The sequence below is a fragment of the Podarcis gaigeae genome (assembly GCF_964106915.1).
Source record: "Podarcis gaigeae genome assembly, chromosome: 3".
Classification (NCBI taxonomy): domain Eukaryota; kingdom Metazoa; phylum Chordata; class Lepidosauria; order Squamata; family Lacertidae; genus Podarcis; species Podarcis gaigeae.
Genome location: NC_139680.1, coordinates 118,523,369 through 118,546,215, shown reverse-complemented (window position 1 = coordinate 118,546,215; position 22,847 = coordinate 118,523,369). Strand labels below are relative to the sequence as shown.

At 47.5% G+C, this 22,847-nt stretch overlaps 1 protein-coding gene across 1 annotated transcript in view; it reads right to left on the bottom strand.

The window, feature by feature from the left end:
* Nucleotides 1–13,691, bottom strand: part of ADCY3 (adenylate cyclase 3) — a 101,161-nt gene extending 87,470 nt beyond the window's left edge. The window contains exons 1-2 of the mRNA XM_083733115.1: nt 12,564–13,691; nt 11,003–11,874 (exon numbers count right to left, since the gene is read on the bottom strand). Coding sequence (XP_083589241.1) covers nt 11,003–11,692 — 690 coding nt within the window. The 5' untranslated portion in view covers nt 11,693–11,874; nt 12,564–13,691. The remainder of the gene's footprint in view (nt 1–11,002; nt 11,875–12,563) is intronic.
* Nucleotides 13,692–22,847: the final 9,156 nt, after the last annotated feature.

Sequence of the window (22,847 nt, the reverse complement as noted above, 5' to 3'; positions counted from 1 at the left end):
TCTTCACTAAGATAAACTCCTAGGAATTTAAAGGAAGAGACTCTCTCCACACAGCCCTCCCGGGCTAGTTCTCCTCTCTTCCTCCAAAAGTCCAACACCATCTCCTTTGTCTTGCTGATATTAAGGTGCAAGTTGTTCCCTAGGCACCATGTAGATATTTTTTGGACCTCCCCTCTATACACTGATCCGTCTCCACCTGTTATTAAACCCACTGTGGTGGTGTCATCTGCAAACTTAATAATTGCAGTAGACGGGTCGGATGATACACAATCGTATGTTTACAATGAATACAGGTAAGGACTTAGCACACATCCCTGTGGTGCGACAGTGCTCATTGTTAAGGAATTAGATGTTACACGTCCAGTCCTCGCTGTTTGTGTCCGATCTATCAGAAAGTCTTTAATCCAGTCACAGATGGTAGGAGAAAGGTTCGCGTTCATATAGAATCATAATAAATGCATCAGAGAAGAGGGATATCCCCTTCTGCAGGTTCTGAAGGGGGGGGTGAGGGAGGGAAGCCACCAGCCCAACAAATGTGCACCAGGGACTTGCTATTTTTAGCTCCTCGGGGTTGTCATGACAACCAACCTGCTTTTGGAGCACTGAGGAAGCATCATGACTGCAAAAGAACTGCACCCGTTGTCTCTGGGGTGGGGATCACCGTTTTCCCGGGAAACCCATAAACCATGGAAGGAGCATGACCCAAAAGGAAAGGTTTGAGCGGCCTGGCCCAAGATCTGAGGCGGTGGATTCTCCCTCGGCCATTTGTATTCTCCGGGTTTGGACAAAGAGAGAAAGCAAATGTAGGAAGAGGCTGCTGGATGAGGCCACGAGTCCATCTCGTCCAGCATCTTGTTCTCACATTGGCCAACCAATGGGAAACCCTCGAGCAGGATTCGAACACAAGAGCCTCTCGCGGCAGTGAGTTCCATAGTTTAACAGCACACAAAGACGCTCTGCCTCCGTTGAGAGTATAAAATAAAAACGAAAATTAATGGTTTTATAAGTTGTGCGTCTTCGTTTCTCAATTTGATCCATTTTATGCATTGTGACGCAGTTATTTTTATCGATCGTAGTTATCATTCGTTTCAAATGTCAATTTAATTGTTTGCTGATGTTCTGAGAGTTAATTTTGTTGTGTACTGTTATATTCTAATAAGATGATTGAATATTACTTCATTTGATATGAGTCATTCCAATTCAAAGCCATGTTTCATTACAATTTTTTTGCATTGGGTCAGATTATTATAAAGTGTGTGCTCCTGGTTGCATATTTTGTTGCTGTCAACCGCCTTGGGCATAGTAATATAGAAAGGCGGTATACAACTTAAAAGTAAAATAAAATTAAATGTTTCCTAATTGAAGTTTCTGGAAACTGCAGGAGGGGAGAGAGTCGTCTGGCGCTTGGGTTTTGCTTGTGAGCTTCCTACAGGCTTCTGGGACAGCAAACCCAAACCCAATCCCCAGTACCTATCCTTATGTAGCCAAAACAGCACCACCCAGGCAAACGAGGGCAGTACTAGCAGGCTTGGAAGGAGCTTTGGGTTTGAAGAAGTAATTTTGAAAGGGGGTATCTAAAGGTAAAGGGACGCGGGTGGTGCTGTGGTCTAAACCACGGAGCCTAGGGCTTGCTGATCAGAAGGTCAGCAGTTCGAATCCCCACGACGGGGTGAGCTCCCATTGCTCTGTCCCAGCTCCTGCCAACCAAGCAGTTCAAAAGCACACCAGTGCAAGTAGATAAATAGGTACCACTCCGGCAGGAAGGTAAACAGTGTTACCAGACTTTTAGAAGACATCTGAAGGCAGCCCTGTTTAGGGAAGCTTTTAATGTTTAATAGATTACAGTGGTACCTCGGGTTAAATACTTAATTCGTTCCGGAGGTCTGTACTTAACCTGAAACTGTTCTTAACCTTAAGGTTAGCGGAGTGTGTAACCTGAAGTGTATGTAACCTGAAGCGTATGTAACCCGAGGTACCACTGTATGTATTTTAATATTCTGTTGAAAGCCGCCCAGAGTGGCTGGGGAAACCCAGCCAGATGGGCAGGGTATAAATAAATAAATTATTATTATTATTATTATTATTATTATTATTATTATTATTATTATTCTGTGAGCTGCTCTGGTTTTGCCAGAACCGGCTTAGTCATGCTGACCACACGACCTGGAAAAACTGTCTGCGGACAAACGTCAGCTCCCTGGGCCAGTAAAGCGAGATGAGCGCCGCAACCCCAGAGTCGTTCGCGACTGGATTTAACGGTCAGGGGTCCTTTACCTTTTTTTATCTAAAGGGAAGAAACCCCAAAACAGCCCAGTGTGGACTAAGCAGAACACTGAGTGTCCGTTGAGGGCAAGGACCAGAAAACGGAAGTTGAGAGGTATTGGATAAAGAAAGCAGCTGGCTGGTTGGGAGAAAGAATAGCAATTGGCGGCAGATATAGCTCGATTGGTGGAGCACCAGAGTTTTAATATCAGGGTCAGGAGTTCGAGCCCCACATTGGGCGAAAGATTCCTGCATTGCAGGGGGTTGGACTAGATGACCCTCACGGTCCCTTCCCATTGTTGCAGGAAACTCCCCCCCAATCATTCAGTTTGTACAAACACGACACACACACTCACACGCGACATTTCTGTTATAAATTCATAGTAAATCAACCATACATCGGATTTACATCGGTCCACTTTTATTTTACTCCATGAAGGAAGGACTATCAAAGGGGGATGGTTTGATACAGCACGGCCATAATCCCTTAACTGTACCAGCACATACACAGGAGCCCTACCCAGTTGGCATGACAACCTTGATGGTCCTAGACAGAAGACCATCAAGGTCACAAAGGACTTGCATATGGAACTGGATTCAACATGGACTGGAACAAAGGGCAATGATCAGATCTTCCCTCTGGGGGCAGGAAACTGCCAGCTCCCCTTTGTCCTCTGGAAATGACTCATGGGGAGGGGGAAAGGAGGAACCAGCCAGGTGACAAGAAACTCAGGTTACCTCCATAACTCCTCCCTCAACTCCTCCTTTTTGTGATGTGTCAATGATGTAGTCGTGATGTAGTTCTAGGGTTGTAGTTTGGGGGATTAGTAACTAATAAAAGTTGGGGTCTTCTTTTGCTCTGGGCTTCCATTTTGTTTCACCTGGTGGCAGGTGGGAGTCCTGTCGCGACCGTCTTCAATAAAGACCAAGCCTACTGGCTGCTGTTTTGCTCTGGTATTCCTGGCTGGTGTCCTTGTTTTTTTGTCCAGGGGAGCCCTCGGATTTCTCCGTTAACACCGTTCTAGGATTGTATGATCCACGCACGACAGTATTTTGTTGCAGGTCCCGGCTTGTACTTTCTGTGTTTCTCCACTCAGAAAAGGCTGTGGATTGTCCTTGCAATCTGCAAGCGCAAAGCCCTCAGGGTCAACAGCAGCGGATCACACTCACAAACCACCTCCTTCCCTCCCCACTTTTGATTTTTCGGATGTACCCCCCCTATGAGCAAGGTGCATGTCCAAAAACGGGCTTAGCCGAAGCGGGAAAGGTTCTGGGGCAGAAAGTCCAAGGCCTGCCGTCTCCCCGGCCAAGTGTATGTTATTCTCCTGCAGGCTCGTGGCTCAGGAGGTGGTTGCTCCCCGCGGAGACGGACGCCCAGGGCTTTACTTGCCTGTGTTAAACACAAGCAATTAGCTCTAAAGAGGACAAGGGAGGCAGAGAGGCTGAAAACACGCAAACAAATTCCCAACGTCGCCCCACTGGGGCGGCCGGCCTCCGAGTGTGTGTGTGTTTGTGTGCAGTTATTGTGACAAAAAATTTGTGTACACACAACTCGCTCCTATAAATAGCACAGGGCCAGCCTAGCCAGGCAAACTCTGGCTCCGAGGAGCTCCGGGTCTGAAAGTAGGAACGGCAGCAGTTCCACGCTGAGTTGCACCCTGGGGTTTTTCGTAAAAAGCAGTTTGTTTAGACACTTAAGAGGTGCCCGTTGTACCGGGCCATTGGCCCCTCTAGTCCAACATACAGTGGTACCTCGGGTTACATACGCTTCAGGTTACAGACTCCGCTAACCCAGGAATAGTACCTCGGGTTAAGAACTTTGCTTCAGGATGAGAACAGAAATTGTGCTCCGGCGGCACAACAGCAGCGGGAGGCCCCATTAGCTAAAGTGGTGCTTCAGGTTAAGAACAGTTTCAGGTTAAGTACGGACCTCTGGAACGAATTAAGTACTTAACCTGAGGTACCACTGTACTGCAGCATCCTACTGGATCCCTGTGGGAAACCGCGAAGGCCGGACCAGAGTGCCACGCAGATCTGGTGGGAGAAATCCCCCACTGCAGGGGGGGGGGAGCTATATTTATGAGATATGTCATCCTGACCTCTGAAGAGGCTTGTCTGACAGACACCTCGAGTTCACTTTCCCAGTGGCTTGTGGTGAAATCCATAGAGCTCTTAATGGCCTCATTTGTTTGTGACTGCAATTAGTTACTCTGGAAAGCACTCTCTTTTAAAAAAAATGTATTTATTTGCTTGCTTCAGTGTGTCCAAATCCTTTATTCCCATCCATTGGGGGGAAAAAGCTTCAAATCAACATAAGATAAACACACAAAAGTGTTAACACGTGAACTTTGCCCTTGCTCTACATCTTGAAAGCAAATGTTCACAATGGCATTTAACTGCGTGGTGAGCAAGCCTGTCTGCGGGGATTGCAAGCTAATCTTTATTTCATGCCAACGGTGGCATGGTTTGCACATCATGCTAAGTCAAAACCACACATGCGAGTTCTGCAAGAGGAGCTAGCACTCAACTTCTTCCTCTTTGGTTTTCTTACTGCTACCGTGAGTTAAGCCACAGTTTGGCTTAGACTCCCAATCCAGACTCAAGCCACAAACCACTGGAAAAACTTGGGTTGCAGCTCATGGTTTGCCTGGCAAGAGCTAAACTGTGAGCTTTCGTTCAGACGATGCACTAAGCCGTGGGTAGGCAAACTGGCCCAATCGCCTTCTAAATCCGGCCTGCGGATGGCCCGGGAATCAGCGTGTTTTTACATAATAAGAATAGTAATAAATTTTTATTTATACCCCGCCCTTCCCGGTTCAGAAAAAGGGGCTCAGGGCAGCTAACAACAAATTTAAAACACTTAATTGATGCAACAAAAAACAGCATAAAATACAGCATAAAACGTGAATAACAATAAATTCAGAATTTAAAAATCAATTTAGGGGGATAAGCCATCCAATAAACATTAGATGATCACCAGGGCTAGCTGGCTAAATTAGTCCTATTTGGGCCAGCGAGGAGACCAGCAGCCACAACTTTTTGAATGCCCTGCTGCCTAAGACAATATCTCTGCTGATAAAAAATGAGCACATCAGGGACACACACACACACACACACACACAACTCTGTTGGTTTTCTACTTGCTGGGAGTTTCAGTGTAAGGAAGCGTTTGGGGGGGAAAAATAGATTCTCCAATTACAGGCTGAAGTTGCACAACTCCTTGCAAACCACTCAGTTTCCTATTGTACCCACAAGCCAGTCTACTGACAATCAACATAGCTTCTTAGCAAGGGTAGGGATAAATGAGCTAATTCTGTGGATGGAAAGATAGAAAAGGTGGGAAGATCTCTTGCAGCAAAGCCCTGTGTCTGTTGACTTGGATATGAGCCTCCTTTATGTTCGACGGAGGTTACTCTCTGGTAGGGATGAGAAAAACCTGCCCATTCTGGCTTCGCTCAGTTTCTTAATTTTTCCCATCTTAAGTTCTCCACATTTGCACATCGGCCTGCAAATTGTTTTCTGAAAGGTCCTCGTGAAAATTCTCCTGCATTTTAGCCCAAACCTCTCCCAATATATAAACATTTGTATACAGTTTTGCCTTACATGCACATTCTGGCAAAGCAATCTTCACAAACATAATGCATTTGTAGGTTGTTTTCACGTAAAGATACATATTTATGCCTGTCTCGGTTATTGCATTATTTCGGAAAGTGTGAATTGAGTAGTGTTGCCTTTAATTCAGGGGTCAGCAAACTTTTTCAGCAAGGGGCCGGTCCACCGTCCCTCAGACCTTGTGGGGGGCCGGACTATATTGGGGGGGGGATGAACAAATTCCAATGCCCCACAAATAACCCAGAGATGCACTTTAAATAAAAGGACACATTTTACTCATGTAAAAACACACAGATTCCCGGACCGTCTGCCGGCCGGATTTAGAAGGCGATTGGGCCGTATCCGGCCCCCGGGCCTTAGTTTGCCTACCCATGCTTTAAATGCAGATTTATTTGCCTCACGCCCCTACTCTCAGGTAAGGGAAGAGGCTTGCAGCCTTTCTACCCATAGCAGAGAATTTGCAGGCCCAGTCACTCAAGAGCCCCTGCCTCACCTTTTGACTCTACTCTGAAGGAAAGCCCAGTGGAAATATTTATTTCCCAAGGATTGTGCGAGTACAACATGCTTGTGGCCCTTCCGATTCATACCTCCACCTGCCTCCCAGTGCCTTCGTCAGCTTTCTCTGTGCATAAAGGATCTCTTTCATTTGGGGCTGGTATTAAAACGTTCTTTTATATTTCAGTTATAAGCTCATCTCCAACTGCCCCAAGTTGGATATATCCTACAGTCCTCAAGAGTCGGCTTTCCTCCTTTCTTCTTTCTATTTGCTATGAGCAAATTTAGCTTTAACATAGAAAGTCTAAGCCTCATCCACGGAACAGCCCTTGCGTTTCTTCTGCTTTATTTGATTTCATTAGCCCAAAAAATGCAGGTTTAGGAAAAGCATGGAAATTCATCCTGGCTAGTCAAATATCAAGGCAAGGTTTTTCCCAAGTCAGAACTCCAGGTGTGGTCTAAATGTGGTTTGATCTCAGACGAGAAGGGTGGAGAGATGGTCAGTGGATTTTATCTTGTTATCATCTTATATTTTACTTTAAAATATGAAGCTCCCTCTTCAAGAGCCAGATCACTAGCCTGTCCACACCTGGGTTCACACCACCTTTTGTCAATATTTTGGACTCCAACTCCCATAAGCCCCAAGCCAGCAAGGCTAGTGGTCAAGGATGATGGGGGTTGTAGTTCAACAACAAGTGGATGGGAAAAGCTAAACTGGCCTCTTTCATTGCTGGATGGTAAGACTTCATTTTAAACGTCGGTAATGACCAACTGCGGGATGTGGGTGGCGCTGTGGGTTAAACCATTGAGCCTCTTGGGCTTGCTGATCAGAAGGTCGGCAGTTCGAATCCCCGCGACCGGGTGAGCTCCCGTTGCTCGGTCCCTGCTCCTGCCAACCAAGCAGTTCGAAAGCACGTCAAAGTGCAAGTAGATAAATAGGTACCACTCCAGCGGGAAGGTAAACGGTGTTTCCGTGCGCTGCTCTGGTTCGCCAGAAGCGGTTTAGTCTTGCTGGCCACATGACCCGGAAGCTGTACGCCGGCTCCCTCGGCCAATAAAGCGAGATGAGCACCGCAACCCCAGAGTCGTCCGCGACTGGACCTAACGGTCAGGGGTCCCTTTGCCTTTACCTTTAATGACCAACTGCAACAACCACTTCCATTTTCATCACTGGACATATGGAAAATAAAGTCTTTGAGTTGCATGCCTTTTCAACTTCTGACCATCTTTTCCTTTCGATACAACTTCAAAAAAAAAACGTGATTCATCTTGTATATATATACCTGATATAATTTTTCCTGCTGGTTACTTTATGCCTCCACCCTGATCCCATCTGGTTTGACTGTTCTTTACTGTTTGGTCATTAACTTGTTCTTGGAACTGCTTTGTATCACTTTCATAAAAATCCCAATAAAAATATATTTTTTAAAAAATCCAGAAGGCACCGCGTTGTCTAAACCAAGCATCTTTCCCCCGCTTCCCAACGCAGACAACTGAACTAGCATAGTGGACTCTCTTTGCAAGAGTTATTCCTCAAGGGGAAATCTCAGCTGCTCCCCTAAAGGAAGAAGCCATCCCTGAATTATATGCCATCTCCTGGGATAAAGAGCAGAGCATAGTGTTTATACTGTTTACAGACCTTCTGCTGCTCTCCAGTGCATCATTCTGTGCCCAAAATATCTGAAACAGCGGACTTTTAGAATACATCTGAAGGCAACCCTGTTTAGGGAAGCTTTTGACATTTGATGAATTATTGTATTTTAATACTTTGCTGGAAGCTGCCCAGAGTGGCTGGGGAAACCCAGCCAGATGGGCGGGGTAGAAATATATTATTATTATTATTATTATTATTATTATTATTATTATTACACCCAGGGGTTTCGCAAAGGCCCTTCATCGTTCACCCTTTGAATCATGGAGTTCACATAAATTATGCCCACCAATATTTATTTATTTGTTTCAAACATTTAGATCTCAGCTTTCTTAAAAAGTTCAAGGCGGACCTGTAGAAACTGCCTGCTTCCCTATGGACCTATTATTTGCTGGGATGCCATGAGGGTTTGATGAAGCCCTAAGCTGCTGAAGGCAGTGGGGCCCTTTATATGTCCAGCTGTCCTTTGCCAACAACAAATTGTCACTGGTTTTTTGTGTTGAATATATGCTATACGGTACTTTATGGACCTAATAGGTATCTCAAGCCATTTGCACATAACAAAATATGCATTATATCAAAGTAATTGTTGAAAAGTCCATGCAGAATGCAAAGTCCATGCAGAATGTAGGCACCCTATATATAGAAAGGAGCAAGCCAGTGATATTTTAGGGAGCAGGCTAGCAGGCGGGGCCCATGACTTACATCATAGGAGCCTACACAACACAAAACACTGTTGCTGTATGTAGGTTTTATTTTATTTGTTTTTTTATCTTATATTTTGGAAATATACATCCAGGTTTTTTTATTTATTTTTTTGTGGGGCCCCAAGAGTGTGGGGCCCTAAGCTATAGCTTGTTTAGCTTATACATAAATCCAGCACTGGGTGCCGCATGCAAACGCACACAGTGCTAATTTCTCAGCAACCAAATCACAGGGGAGGTCTGAGGGTGGGGGGCGCTTTAAGTCATTAGAGCAGGTGCGATGGGGACCATTACGAAAAAGGGGAGATAATTAGGGACACACAAAGCTCTGTGCCTCCAACACGACTGAACCGCCAAGCAGTCATGGGGACTAGAAAGCCAGCGCAAAGTTATTAAGTGGCAGCAGAGAGGTTTTTAGGAATGGAAAACTCTGCTTCTTGGGAATCCAAAACCTGCACAGTTCACAACTACATTAAGCCAGGAATGCCACACAGGCGAGGAAGTAAAAGTCTTAAGAACCCCGAATTTAGTGACTGGCAGAATCCGAGACCAGGGAGAAGAGTTGGTGGAAGAAGATTGGAAGAAATTTAAAATCTATCTACAGAAACACTGTAAAATTATTGAATGTTAATGACGTTGGAATGAAACGAAGTGGTTCTAGTAATAAGGCAAAATAAGAATATGTAAGAATGGATTGATATTAGACGAAAATTTGAAGTTATAATATGTGAGGATAAACAATTAAGGGTAAATTAAGAGGGTATGAATTTGCTGAACAAATTTTTAAATGGAATACAAAAAAGGGAGGTGTGAGGAAGTCATCAAAATAAGTAAATGAGTGGTAAGATATCAGAAAGAGGGATTTTTATTTTTTATTTTTTCTCTTTATGTTAAATTTTGGTTTTTGTATTTTTTTGTGTTTTTCGTTTACTGTTTTGTAACTCTTTTCTTGTTAAAATTTTAATAAATATTATTTTAAAAAAAGAAGAACCCCGAATATAGGTAGAATTCCTGTAATATCAATCCTTGCTGATAAAAAAAACCAAACACTACGATATCTCCTCCGTTAACGTGCCTGAGCAGAAAGAGAAGCAAAGGGCGAGGGCATCCACCGCCCTGCTGAAACATGCCGGTTGGATCAAACTACGTCATACTCATAGCAAATCCACTCAAATCGAGGGACTTCGGTTAGTCATGCCCATTCAATTCAACTGGCCTCCAAGCGGATACAGCTCTTCCCTGCCTGCGCAAGTTCAATCACGCACCGCCCCAAAAAACCTTTCCCTTTTGCTTAGCATTCCACGACAATCAGAGAATCGCAGAGTTGAAAGGGACCCCCAAAGGCCATCTAGACCAACCCCCGCCGCAATGCAGGAATCCGAGCAGACTGCTTCGGAAGGGGGGGGGGCTCTCAGGTCCTGTACTCAATTACAGAACACACCTAGGTCATTCATTTCCCCCAATTTGGACCGAAGCTGATGGCAGTGTGTGTGTGTGTGTGTGCAATGCATCATAATTCAGTATTTCATTAGAAACAACAGGAGAGAGAGAAGGATGGGCTTTGAAGAATGCCATGCGCGCAACCATTTCCCAAGCCAGCAGTGGAAGCACACTCAAAGCAGAGTAAACAGGAGTGGGCATACAGTGTCGGTTAGAGAGGGGGCTTTAAGCAGAGGCCGACTGGCCACCAATAAAGTAATCTTTATAAAACTACAACTAATCCAGAATGCGGCAGCTAGACTGGTGACTGGGAGCGGCCGCCGAGACCACATAACACCGGTCTTGAAAGACCTACCTTGGCTCCCAGTACGTTTCCGAGCACAATTCAAAGTGTTGGTGCTGACTTTTAAAGCCCTAAATGGCCGTGGTCCAGTAGACCTGAAGGAGTGTCTCCACCCCCCATCGTCCAGCCTGGACACTGAGGTCCAGCGCTGAGGTCCTTCTGGCGGTTCCCTCACTGCGAGAAGCCAAGTTACAGGGAACCAGGCAGAGGGCCTTCTCGGTGGTGGCGCCCGCCCTCCCATCAGATGTTAAGGAATAAACAACTACCTGACATTCAGAAAACATCTGAAGGCAGCCCTGTTCAGGGAAGTTTTTAATGTTTGACATTTTAATGTATTTTTAATCTTTGTTGGAAGCCGCCCAGAGCGGCTGGGAAAACACAGCCAGATGGGCGGGGTACAAAGAATAAAATTATTATTAATTATTATTATTATCGGGCATGGGGGTTGATTGGATGGCCTCTGGGTTGCCTCCCCCGCAAACATGGGCTCCTTACCTGCCACAGCAAATACCCTCCCAGGATGGATTCTTGACTCAGCTGCAGTTGCTGCTGCTGCGCTATGGTGACCCCCAACACCAGGGTGTGGATGGCGCAGGAGACGGCCGAGATGAGGACGATGGGCGTGAGGCGCAGAGGGAGGGTGAGGAAGAAGGAGAAGACGAAGAAGGCCTGCCAGCCCACCGTGTCGCTGGCCTCGTGGTAGCGGGCGTAGTTCAGGCCCAGGTAGCAGAATATCTGGGCAGCTATGAGGATCCACAGGATGTAGGGCATGAATTTGCGGGTGACGCGGTCCGGGAGGAGCTGGTACTTGCATAGGACGAAGAGCAGGATCTGGGCGGCCAGGCCCACCGAGGCTGCCAGGGTGGTGGGCAGCTTCTCGGCGGTGTAGACCACCGTGCACATGACGACGACGTAGCAGTCGAAGAGGGCGGCAAAGACCACCAAGACCAACAGAGTCTCGTGGCGCTGCCTGCGGAAGTAAGTCTGGTAGAGGTTCTCCAGGGATTCCGGGGCGAACGTCAGGCGCATGAATCGCGGCAGGCAGAGGCAGGAGCCAGAGTTCCTCACCGTCACCTCGTGGGTGCGGCCGACCCCATGCTCAGGGTCCGACGGCAAGCTGACCGAGTAATCAGCCGAGTACTCCGCAGAGTACTCTGGCTCAGAGAAGGCCCTGTTCCGAGGCATCTCGCTCGCTGTCGCTGAATGTCAATCTGCAAAGAGGATCTGCTGAAAAAGTTACCTCAGCAGTGGTCCAGCTCCCATTAAAAGCGGGACACGGGCGCGGAAGCTTCCGGAGCAATTATTCAGCGCCTCCTTCCAAGGCCAGTGTGAAGCGATGTCTCTCAAAGCCCAGCGTGCGCAGACCCCTGGCAGAAAGAGAGAGGGAGGGGGAAATGTGTTGGTCACCCAAAACGCACATGGCCTCCATTTTAATGCCAACCTCCGGCCTAGTGCAGCAAACCCCCCCCCCCGAAGCAAGCAGAAGATTGCCACAAACCGGCTGCACCCAAAAGCACACTTCTCTCTGCTTTCATCCAAACCCCACCCAAACGAATGTTTTTGTGCTGAGAGAATTCACATGCGGGAAGGTGGGGAAATAGCTGGCCAAGCGCCAGAGTAACTTTCATCGAAAACGGTTCAAGAAGTAGATGAGTCGAGGGCTTGGCTTTAGCAAAATTCTTGGGCAGATGTTCAACATCTCCCGCCCTTCCACTGCCCCTCCAGGCAGCGAAGGTTTCAGCATCCAGATGTGGTCAGAAAAGGCAAGCAGGACTAGTGGTCAACAAGTTGGTCCCCAGGGGAGCACGCTCCCTTCCGTAACAGCTGAGGGGCCTTTGGACCCCCCAATAAAATACTTGAGGGGGCCTGGCCTGGCCAAGGATGATGGGCATTGCCATTCAAATGGGGTGTGTGATGGATTAAGCAGGGTGGGGCCTACTTGGGGCCCCCAATATTTGATTCAAGTTGGCACCCCTGCACCCTTCTCCACCCTGCTGTCTCCCTCGGTTTCTCCCCCAGCATCCCTCGCCCACAAAAGCCCCTTCTCCCTCCTTACCATCTTCCCCAAGGGCGTGTCTCCAAGCCGGTGTGGGTCAAGTCTTGGGCTCAGGCCCCGTCAAAAGGACCCGGAGGGCTGGCACAGCCGGACAGCTCTTTCCCACGGAGAGAGGGAGCGGCGGGGATGCGCGCAGGCTCCATTCAAGCTTCCTCCGGCATCTCTTCCCCGTCTGCCAGCTGGAAGAAATGGGGCGCCAGCGACGGAGCTGGCATCCAGCAGAAGGGAAACCGACGCCGCCACCTCTTTCCGGACTCCCAAACTAAAGGAGCATCTTTCCCAAAAAACCACGTTTCCTTTCCCAGCAGAACAGCCCGGCTCGGCTCCTTCAGGCTCCCTTGCTCATCGCATCCCTCTCCGCCCGGTTCTGCCTCGCTGGCGTCTCGGACCCCGGCCTCGACGGGCTGGCTCTGCCGGCTCCCCTGTCTCTCTCCCCGGCCTGGGGGCGTTCTTCCCGTCGCCTGCAAGACCCGCGGAGCTCCTGGATGGGGCGGCTGCGCCTGGCGCGCGTCGCAGGCGGAGGAGAAATGCGCGGATGGATGGAAAGGGAAGGAGGGAGCAGAAATCTCCTCCCCAGCGCAACGCCAAAAGTGTGTGCGCGCGAGGCAAAAAAAATAATAAAGAGGAGGGAGAAGGAGGAGCAAAGCGAGGCCTCCGTGCGGGTGATGGCAGAGGGTGGAGAGAAGGCAAAACGAACTCAAACAAGTGCAAGGGGGAAGCCGGAGGCGCACGTGGGGGTGCGTGCGCCCGGGCGCAGCGGCAACTGATGGAAGGCGATTTCTCCCGCAGAAAAAGGCAGAGGCAGCAGCGCCCAGTGGTTAGCGGCGGCGGAGGGAGGGAGAGGTTGGGGCTCCCAAGGAACCCAGGCCAGAAACTAAGACTCTCCAGGCCAGGAAGGGAGAAGAGGAGAGATGAGGTCCCCTTGGCTACCCAGCCAACGCGCGCTGCTTGGAAGAGCGCCTCTGCTGCAGCTGCAACGGCCTCGGGGCTCTGTCGGAGGAGGCTGAGCCGCCGGGCTTCGCCGGCCCGCGCCGCCTCCGGGGTGGCCCTCGGCCAGGGAAGACCCGCTGCAACAGGAGGAGCCGCTTTCGTGGCTCTGGCTGCGCTCCGGGCGGCCCGGCTTGGCCTCTCCCACGCTCCGCTCCGGGGCTGCGGAGCCTGGGAAAGGGAAGGAAGGCCTTTCCCAAATCCCACCCTCCGCCGGCCGCTTGCAGAGGTAACCCTTTCCGCCCCGCGCCCAGGAAGGATGCGAGGGGAGGAAGGAAGGGCGCTCTGCACGCGCTCAGGAGCGCAGCGCGCGCCATCAGCTGACGGGGTGGTGGTGGCCGGCCTTGGTTTCCTTGGGGCCTGGACGTAAGAAGAGCTTGTTGGATCAGGCCAATGGTCCATCTTAGCCCAGCATCTTGTTTTCCCAGTGGTCAAGCAGAGGATACCTGTGGGAAATCCGCAGGCAGCATTTGAGCAGAAGATCCTTCCTTCCTGTGATTTCTGGAGGCAGAGCAAAGCAAATACCAAATATTCTGGTGAATTCGCATTGCGAAATGCACTGCCATTCTACAGCAACTTCAAACGGGGAGGGGAATATTATTCTAATAAATAGATGGGTTAAGAGGATTATCATTTCATAAGGGTATGGGTCAGTAAAGGTAAAGGGACCCCTGACCATTAGGTCCAGTCGTGACCGACCCTGGGGTTGTGGCGCTCATCTCGCTTTATTGGCCGAGGGAGCCGGCGTACAGCTTCCGGGTCATGTGGCCAGCATGACTAAGCCGCTTCTGGCAAACCAGAGCAGCACACGGAAATGCCGTTTACCTTCCCACCGGAGTGGTACCTATTTATCTACTTGCACTTTGACGTGCTTTCGAACTGCTAGGTGGGCAGGAGCAGGGACCAAGCAAAGGGAGCTCACCCTGTCATGGGGATTCGAACCACCGACCTTCTGATCGGCAAGTCCTAGGCTCTGTGGTTTAACCCACAGCGTCACCCGCGTCCCGTTTGGGTCAATATACAAGCCCAAATTGCCAACACCATGCAAGGTGGTTGTGAGGAGTACAACTATATCACGTGAAGTGCTTTCATCACTTGATGGTGAGGATTGTCTCTTCTTCTTGTTACTATTATTTTGGGTTGCCATATGTCCGCGGGAAACAGTGTCCGGGTATAAATCGCTGAAATGTCCTGGGGGAGAAAAACCTTCATTTTATTTTTTCACTTTTTGAAATATGGCAACCCTATACTGTATTATTATACTTCATGGTGTCAGAAAGTATTTCTGTAGCCATTGGGAAATCAAATGCTGCCAAAGAGAGGCACTTTGTTTTTGCAGGTTTTCATGTTGCAATTTCACTCCAGTTTAAAACGAGGATATAAAATGTACTGGGTGTGACAAGTGGATGGTACCCAGAAAACATTTATGTGACTGAAAAGAAACTGCCTGAAACCCAAGGAAGCTGTTGTCAGTCAACACTGGGGCAGAATAATAGAACTGTACCATTGGAAGGGACCCCATGGGTCATCCAGACCAACCCCCTGCGATGCAGAAATCTCAGCTAAAGCATCCATGACAGATGGCCATTCAACCTCTGCTTATAAATCTACGATGAAGGAGAGACCACCATCTATTGTGGGTGTCTGTTCCACTGCTGAACAGCTCTCACTGACAGAAAGTTCTTCCTGAAGTTTAGTCTGAATCTCCTTTCTTACAAGTTTGGTTCAAGTCCTACCCTCCACAGCAGGAGAAAACAAGCTTGCTCCATCTTCCATGTGACAGCCCTTGAGGAATTTGAAAATGGCTATCCTATCTCCTCTCAGTCTCCTCTTTTCCAGGCTAAACATACCCAGCTCCTTCAACCGTTCCTCCTAAGGCTTGTCAATATCCTTCTTAAATTGTGGTGCCCAGAACTGGACACAGTATTCCAGGTGTGGTCTGACCAAGGCAGAATAGAGTGGTACTATTACAGTGGTACCTTGGGTTAAGTACTTAATTTGTTCTGGAGGTCTGTTCTTAACCTGTAACTGTTCTTAACCTGAAGCACCACTTTAGCTAATGGGGCCTCCCGCTGCCGCCGCCACACGATTTCTGTTCTCATCCTGAAGCAAAGTTCTTAACCCGAGGTACTATTTCTGGGTTAGCGGAGTCTGTAACCTGAAGCGTCTGTAACCTGAAGCGTCTGTAACCCGAGGTACCACTGTACTTCCCTTGATCTGGACACACTTGTGTTGATGCAGCCTAGAATAGAATTCACATTTTTTGCGGCTGCATCACACTGTTGTGTACACACTATGCCTTTAAAGCACATTGTTTCCATCAAATATTCTGGGCACTATTCTTGGTTAAGGGTTGCTGGGAATTTTCTAACTGGGGAAAGAGGAATAAGGGTAATTAACATATAAATTAAACGAGGTTAGCGCTTTACAAAATCAGCTTATTTCTCAATGCCATTTAAAATAACAGTCCCCCTTTAAAAGTAAAGATGAAACCTTAAGGTGACGGTAACACATTTAAGTATAATATTTACCTTATTTTACCTTTACAGCTAATAATAAACAAAGAGCATCTTGCTATTTTTATTACCTTATAAAGTGTGTCTGGCTGGTTTTATACCACATTTAAATCACTGCAGCGATTGGGATACAGCGAAAGGTGTTGGCAAAGCAGTAGAGCGCAGACATTTGGTGGCAGTGGTTGGAAGGTGAATAAGCCATGGTAAATAAAAGCTGGTTTTCCTCACATATCCAGAATAAAAGTGGGGCTGTCTCTCCACACCAGGGTTTAGGATTAGGTACAAGAGGGCATTTATTAGGCCAAGCACTTTGCGGAAAAGGTGGCTTTGAGGAGGGGTTTGAAAGAAATAATAGAGGCGGGATGTGCAAGGCAGTTACAGGTATAAGGGGAAGAAAGAAAGGAATGTGTTTAAATAAAATAAAACTCCTATGCACCTAGTGGCCCACCAGGGGATTGTGACAGCAGATCATCACCATGTTGGTTAGCCTTTAACTCCATTCATGGATGGTTGCCATCACTGCATAGCTGTCAACTTACAGATTTGAAAATAAGGGACCAGCAGCCTCGAAAATAAGGGATCAGCAGCCAAAATAAGGGATTTTCCAAGGGGCACAGGTATGTTCAACTTCTGAGCCCCTCCAAGCCAAAGGCAGAAAGCCCAGCCAGCCAAACGAAGCCTCAAGCGGTGGTTCCCACAGCGCAGCAACCCCGGCAAAGGGGATGCAGCAAGGAAAACCACCGTCACCTCTCCGCTGGGAAGCGCTGAGCAAAGGCGAGTGCCCAGGCAACACAGCTGATTTGATCGGCACAAGGCATGCAAGCTCCACCCCCCCCAGTCGTTCTCAGACTCCTTATTGGGTGAGCAACGCAGCCAAGCAACACAGTTGGAGCCTCCCTCCTCCCTGGCCGGCAGAGGAGCTGCTTCCTTTGAAACCTGGGAAATTTAAGGGACATCATCAATAAGGGACAGCAGCAGGACACGGCGCTGGGATAAGGGAGTTTCTCGCCAAATAAGAGACGGTTGACAGCTATGCATCACTGCCTCCTGTGGAAGTGAGTTCCAAGGTTTAACTACATTACATGAAGAAGTACTTTCTTTTATCTATCCTAAATCTTCCAGTGTTCAGCTTCGTTGAATGTCTACTAGTTGGGGACTCAGCTACGCAGCTGCAATTATAACGTTATAAAAAAGTGACACCAGATGGCGCTGTAGAGCTCAATGCAAATTGTGTATCTATTTTTTAGTGGGTTTTTCCATGGCTTGTTCATAGCGTTTTTTAATATCTGCGTAGATCCAGCCCTAGTGTTATCAAAGAGGGAAGAAAACTTTTCTGAACCCCGCTTTCTCCATGCTTCGCCAAGTTTATACACTTCTGTTCTGTTGCTTCTTACTCAATAACTAACTTGGTTGGTCTCTAAGTTGCTACTGGAAGGAATTATTTTATTTTATTTTATTTTATTTATTTTGTTTTGTTTCGACTATGGCAGACCAACACAGCTACCTACCTGTAATTGCAACATTTGTTCATAGGAGAATCATTCCGCTCCCCTTGATAATTTCAGCTGCCCCTTTTTGAACCTTTTCCAAGTCTAAAATATCCTTTGATGCTTTTGAATTATGGTGCTGGAGGAGACTCTTGAGAGTCCCATGGAGTGCAAGAAGATCAAACCTATCCATTCTTAAGGAAATCACCCCTGAGTGCTCACTGGAAGGACAGATCCTGAAGCTGAGGCTCCAATCCTTTGGCCACCTCATGAGAAGAGAAGACTCCCTGGAAAAGACCCTCATGTTGGAAAGATGGAGGGCAGAAGGAGAAGGGGACGACGGAGGACCAAATGGTGGGACAGTGTTCTCGAAGCTACCAGCATGAGTTTGACTAAACTGTGGGAGGCGGTGGAAGACAGGAGTGCCTGGCGTGCTCTGGTCCCGCGGGTCACGAAGAGGCGGACGCGACTAAACAACTAAACAACAAAGGGTGGCTGGGAATCGAAAGTGTTGTATTTAAAATTTTTGTAACACTTAACCCACACTGGGACCTCGGGGCAAAGGGTGGGCAATAAAATAGTAACTCCTCTTTCTCTGTGAGGGATAAACTACAGCGCCCAGAATTCTTTGAGGGTGGAAATGTGCTTTGTTGTTGTTGTTGTTGTTGTTTAGTCGTTTAGTCGTGTCCGACTCTTCGTGACCCCATGGACCAGAGCACGCCAGGCACTTCTGTCTTCCACTGCCTCCCGCAGTTTGGTCAGACTCATGTTTGTAGCTTCGAAGACACTATCCAACCATCTCGTCCTTTGTCGCCCCCTTCTCCTTGTGCCCTCCATCTTTCCCAACATCAGGGTCTTTTCCAGGGAGTCTTCTCTTCTCATGAGGTGGCCAAAGTATTGGAGCCTCAGCTTCACGATCTGTCCTTCCAGTGAGCACTCAGGGCTGATTTCCTTAAGAATGGATCGGTTTGTTCTTCTTGCAGTCCATGGGACTCTCAAGAGTCTCCTCCAGCACCATAATTCAAAAGCATCAATTCTTCGGCGATCAGCCTTCTTTATGGTCCAGCTCTCACTTCCATACATCACTACTGGGAAAACCATAGCTTTTACTATACGGACCTTTGTTGGCAAGGTGATGTCTCTACTTTTTAAGATGCTGTCTAGGTTTGTCATTGCTTTCCTCCCAAGAAGCAGGCGTCTCTTAATTTCGTGGCTGCTGTCACCATCTGCAGTAATCATGGAGCCCAAGAAAGTAAAATCTCTCACTGCCTCCATTTCTTCTCCTTCTATTTGCCAGGAGGTGATGGGACCAGTGGCCATGATCTTCGTTTTTTTGATGTTGAGCTTCAGACCATATTTTGTGCTCTCCTCTTTCACCCTCAATAAAAGGTTCTTTAATTCCTCCTCACTTTCTGCCATCAAGGTTGTGTCATCTGCATATCTGAGGTTGTTGATATTTCTTCCGGCAATCTTAATTCCGGCTAGGGATTCATCCAGCCCAGCCTTTCGCATGATGAATTCTGCATATAAGTTAAATAAGCAGGGAGACAATATACAGCCTTGTCGTACTCCTTTCCCAATTTTGAACCAATCCGTTGTTCCATATCCAGTTCTAACTGTAGCTTCTTGTCCCACATAGAGATTTCTCAGGAGACAGATGAGGTGATCAGGCACTCCCATTTCTTTAAGAGCTTGCCATAGTTTGCCATGGTCGACACAGTCAAAGGCTTTTGTGCTTTGAGTGTGTTTTAAAGGTATAGTGCAGGGGACAATAAAGGTATTATTGTTGTTGTTGTTGTTTTAAAGGTATAGTGCAGGGGTCAGCAACCTAAGACCCATGGTTCGGGACCGGCCTGCGGAGGTCATTTGACCAGCCCACTAGCTGCCCCCGAACTGAGCGCAGTTCAGCATGGGGACTCGCTTCGTTATTTTCGGTGCCACGGAAGCGTTTCTGCACAGGTGTTGAAAATCGCAGGCGCGTGAGCAATGCAGCCCATGGAGGGATTTCCATGGGACCGATCCGGCCCAGGCAAGATAAACCTTGCTGACCCCTGGTATAGCATGAACATAGCCTAATATTGCCACTGAATGGGGAGAGCACTGGGTAGAAAAAGGGTCTCTGTCAGCAATGGGAATACTGACAAGGAAACAGACCTATGCTGTATATTCTCCAAGCCCAATTCAGACTCCTGCACAATAGCCTTTTCTTTAAGTTCTAACCTCAGCCCAACTCTGTCACCTATTTGCCCCCTGCAAGTATCGCTGGAGTAGAGACGAGGGGAAGAATTTGGCTTCGGAAGAGGTGCTCGCTCCACAGCCTATTCCAACTGCATCTTACAACAGAACTCTGCAAACCTCCCTTTGAATTTTGCAAAAAGAGAAGTCCAGTGGATTAGATAAGTCTACGAAGGGAGGCAGGAGCATCCTTTGCCTGATTCAGTAGAAGACAATGTCTTAAGGTCCTCTATGCAGAGGGCTACTGATGGGAAGTGGTTGTTGGAGGAAATCGCCTTTATTTACGTCAACAGAAGAGCAATGCAGGAGCCAAGATGGTCTAAACCACAGAGCTTCTTGGGCTTGCCGATCGGAAGGTCAGCGGTTCGAATCCCCACAATGGAGTGAGCTCCCATTTCTCAGTCCCAGCTCCTGCCAACCTAGCAGTTTGAAAGCACGTCAAAGTGCAAGTAGATAAATAGGTACTGCTCTGGCGGGAAGGTAAACGTTTCCGTTCGCTGCTCTGGTTTCGCCAGAAGCGGCTTAGTCATGCTGGCCGCATGACCCGGAAGCTGTACGCCGGCTCCCTCGGCCAATAAAGCGAGAAGAGCGCCGCAACCCCAGAGTCATCCACGACTGGACCTAACGGCTAGGGGTCCCTTTACCTTTTTAATATACTCAGAATACACTTTTTAAGAGCTCTACTTTATGCATGGGCCTATAGTGTCACCCAGTGGTCATTGAAGTAAAACTCAGGTAGCTCCTCCAGCAAGACTTAACAGAAATGCCCATTACAAGAAAAGCTTTGGTGTCCCAGCAGAGAGGGCGACCAGCAAGGCAAGAGGGACATGGGTCCTGTTGCATCACTGGCTGTGCTGTTTCCCAGGTGTCTGTGTTACACAGAGCACATGAAGTTGCCTTATTCTGGTCCATCTTGGTCGGTATGGCCCACACTGACTTGTGGCAACAGTTTGGTGTGTTTGTGGCAGAAGTCTTTCCCAGTCCTACCAGGAGATAGCAGAGATTGAACGTTGTGCGTGCAAAGTCAATGCTCAAAGACCGAGCTACAGAATGGGAAATAAAGGGGTGCAAGAACAATGGAGAAACATGTTCCCCAGTCACATTGGGGCTAATCTATCAAGTCAGGGTTTATCCCTCTTTTTCTGATGGGGGGAGCTTAGGCTTGACCTGAAGAAGAATAATTTGTATACTGTCCTTCATCCAAAGATCACAGGGCAGTTCACAACATAAAAATACAAAGCAATAACAATGAATACAAAATAAAACTAAAACAAGCCAATAACTCCCTCCCACAAACATGGTTTTTAAAATAATAATAATAATAATAATAATAATAATAATAATAATAATAGCAGCCAAGTAATTTCGTGGTCCCCGAGAGGGGGCAATGACAATAAAGATATTATTATTATTATTATTATTATTATTATTATTATTATTATTATTATTAAAAGGCCACAGAATGTTAATCAGCCAAAGGCCGAGTTAAAGAGGAAAGTTTTTGCCTGGCGCATAAAGATATATGTAATGAAGGAGCCAGGCCAGCCTCTCTGGGGAAAGCGTTGCACAAGCAAGGGAGCCACAGCAGAAAAGGCCCGTTCTCATGCTGCCACTCTTTGGGAAGAGGCACATGAAGAAGTGGATCAGAGGGTAATCGCAGGATCCAGGCTGCTTCATATGAGAGGTGGTAATGCAGTCCTGAGCCGAATTAGGCTTTATAGGTCAAAAGCAGCCCTTTGAATTGGGCCCAGAAACTAACTGGCAGCCAATGTAGTCGGGCTGAAATCAATGTCATATGCTCAAACGGTCTAGTGGCGCTCACCCTATGGAACGCCCTCCCACCAGATGTCAAAGGAAAAAACAACTACCAGACTTTTAGGAGATATCTGAAGGCAGCCCTGTTTAGGGAAGCTTCTAATATCTGAAGGACTATTGTACTTTAATATTTTGTGGGAAGCCGCCCAGAGTAGCTGGGGAAACCCAGCCAGATGGGAAGAATATAAATAATAAATAAATAAATAAATTAATAATAATAATAATAATAATAATAATAAACCCAGTGAGCAACCTGGCCACCAAATTCTGCAACAACTGAAGCATCTTCAGAGGCAGCCCTACGTATAACACATTGCAGTAATCTACCAGCGATTACCAAAGCTTAGAAAACAGAAGTTAGGCTATAAATGGCTATACATGGACCCCCGTCTCTCTCCTGGCTGAGGCCATCATACAGGTTGAACAAGACAGTTTTTGCACCAAACCAGGGCCTAAACTCTGATCAAAATGGATTTAGAAAATCAGTTTCCTCCAAGAGTGCCTGGATCTGGTCCGTGACCACTCAAGAACCTTTCCCAAGAAGGGGAGTTACAGATAGGTAGCCGTGTTGGTCTGCCATAGTCAAAACAAAAAAAATCCTTCCAGTAGCACCTTAAAGACCAACTAAGTCAGTTCTTGGTATGAGCTTTCGTGTGCATGCACACTTCTTCAGATACACGGGGAGAAGGGGAGATTTGTCAACTGGCCAGTAGTTACGTTTTCTCAGTCCAGGTGGGTTTCTTAAGAGTGGTTTTACCACTGCCTCTTTCAAGCAGTCAGGGACCACCCCCTCTCGCAAGGAGGCATTAATCACCTCCCTGGCCCAGCCAGCTGTCTCCTTCCTGCTAGTTTTTATCAGCCAAGACGGGCAAGGGTCCAGTGTGCAAGCGGTTGCCCTGAAAGAACCAAGCATCTTGTCCACATCCTTGAGCCTTATTAACTGAAACTTAGTACAAGTAAAATTGGGGGCAGCACTCGCAGGTAAAGAAGAGTCACACGAATAAAGCTGTCGTGCCCAGCAAGAGAGCCACTCATGAATTAGAGCTGACGTAGGGGTTGAATCTGCAAATGTCTAATGTCTAAATCCAACCAGACCAATTTACCGAACTGGACTGGCTCAACAGAACTTCACCAAACCCCAATCAAGCTGCTTTTGTACCCCTTCTTCCATCATCCTAGAGAAGTATACAAGGGTCTCAAAAAGGCAGTAATGCACATGTTTGATAACAAAAGCATCAAGTAAG